Genomic DNA, 865 nt, shown 5'->3' with positions numbered 1-865 from the left:
TAAGAGCTGTTTACTTAGTTAACCTACATTCCTGTTAATATCTTGGCGGTCAACCTAAAAACGAGGCGATAGCTATCATATGCGCAGTTGTGAGCCACAAGATTCTCGGTTACAGTGTAACAAATCGCGAACGAAAGATCTAGGTTTACTGAGAAATCTGAGATGTAGTGTTTTACTAAAAATAAGATCGTAACTCAGGATAAAAGTAAACAGAAACAATGATTTTCCAGGGTGTAGTTTCCTTTTAAACATTGATTCACGAAGCAGGAATTCGGTGGGATTTTAACAACGTTAACACTAAGTAATCGGCAGACAGTGAACTTAATGAAACCGAAAATGTATTGCTTCTAATTAAAGACTAATACTATCTGCAGTGCGGTAGCTACTAGTCAAAGACGAAATAAGAGTGGACTACAAACTTGATTAACTAATTTATACTCAGCTTACTCAGCCTTAAAAGTTTACCATAGAGAATAGCATGACAATTAATTAACCAAACATTTTGGTAAAAATGCGCAAAATTTCCAACGTACCTTTAGTCCTTGCCACGGAAGGTGTCCTCTGAGAAAATACATAAAAACATATCCAAGAGATTCAATATCATCACGTCTAGATTGCTCGATACCAGCATGCGCATTTATGCTAGCATAACGTGCTGTACCTGTTAAATTCTTATCATCCCTATATGGAATGTGGCATTTCGTTCTATGATCTCTGAATCTTTTGGCTAATCCAAAATCTACAATGAACACTCTGTTGCAGTGTGGACCGATCCCCATCAAGAAGTTGTCAGGCTTGATGTCCCTATGAATAAGACCTCTATAATGAACACATTCGATGCGCCACAACATCTGTTCCGCTAGAG

The 865-nt window shown here is 37.7% G+C and overlaps 1 protein-coding gene across 1 annotated transcript in view; it reads right to left on the bottom strand.

The window, feature by feature from the left end:
- The window catches only part of Smp_201220 (unnamed protein product), a gene marked incomplete at both ends in the record, with an annotated part of 13,529 nt that extends 12,954 nt beyond the window's left edge, over nucleotides 1-575 (bottom strand). The window contains one exon of the mRNA XM_018791917.1: nucleotides 534-575. Within this exon, the coding sequence (XP_018645020.1) occupies nucleotides 534-575 (42 nt within the window). The remainder of the gene's footprint in view (nucleotides 1-533) is intronic.
- Nucleotides 576-865: the final 290 nt, after the last annotated feature.

The sequence above is a fragment of the Schistosoma mansoni genome (genome assembly GCF_000237925.1).
Source record: "Schistosoma mansoni, WGS project CABG00000000 data, chromosome 1 unplaced supercontig 0034, strain Puerto Rico, whole genome shotgun sequence".
In the NCBI taxonomy this organism is placed as follows: Eukaryota; Metazoa; Platyhelminthes; class Trematoda; order Strigeidida; family Schistosomatidae; genus Schistosoma; species Schistosoma mansoni.
Note: the sequence above shows the minus strand (reverse complement) of the source record. Positions and strands in the feature narration are given on the sequence as shown.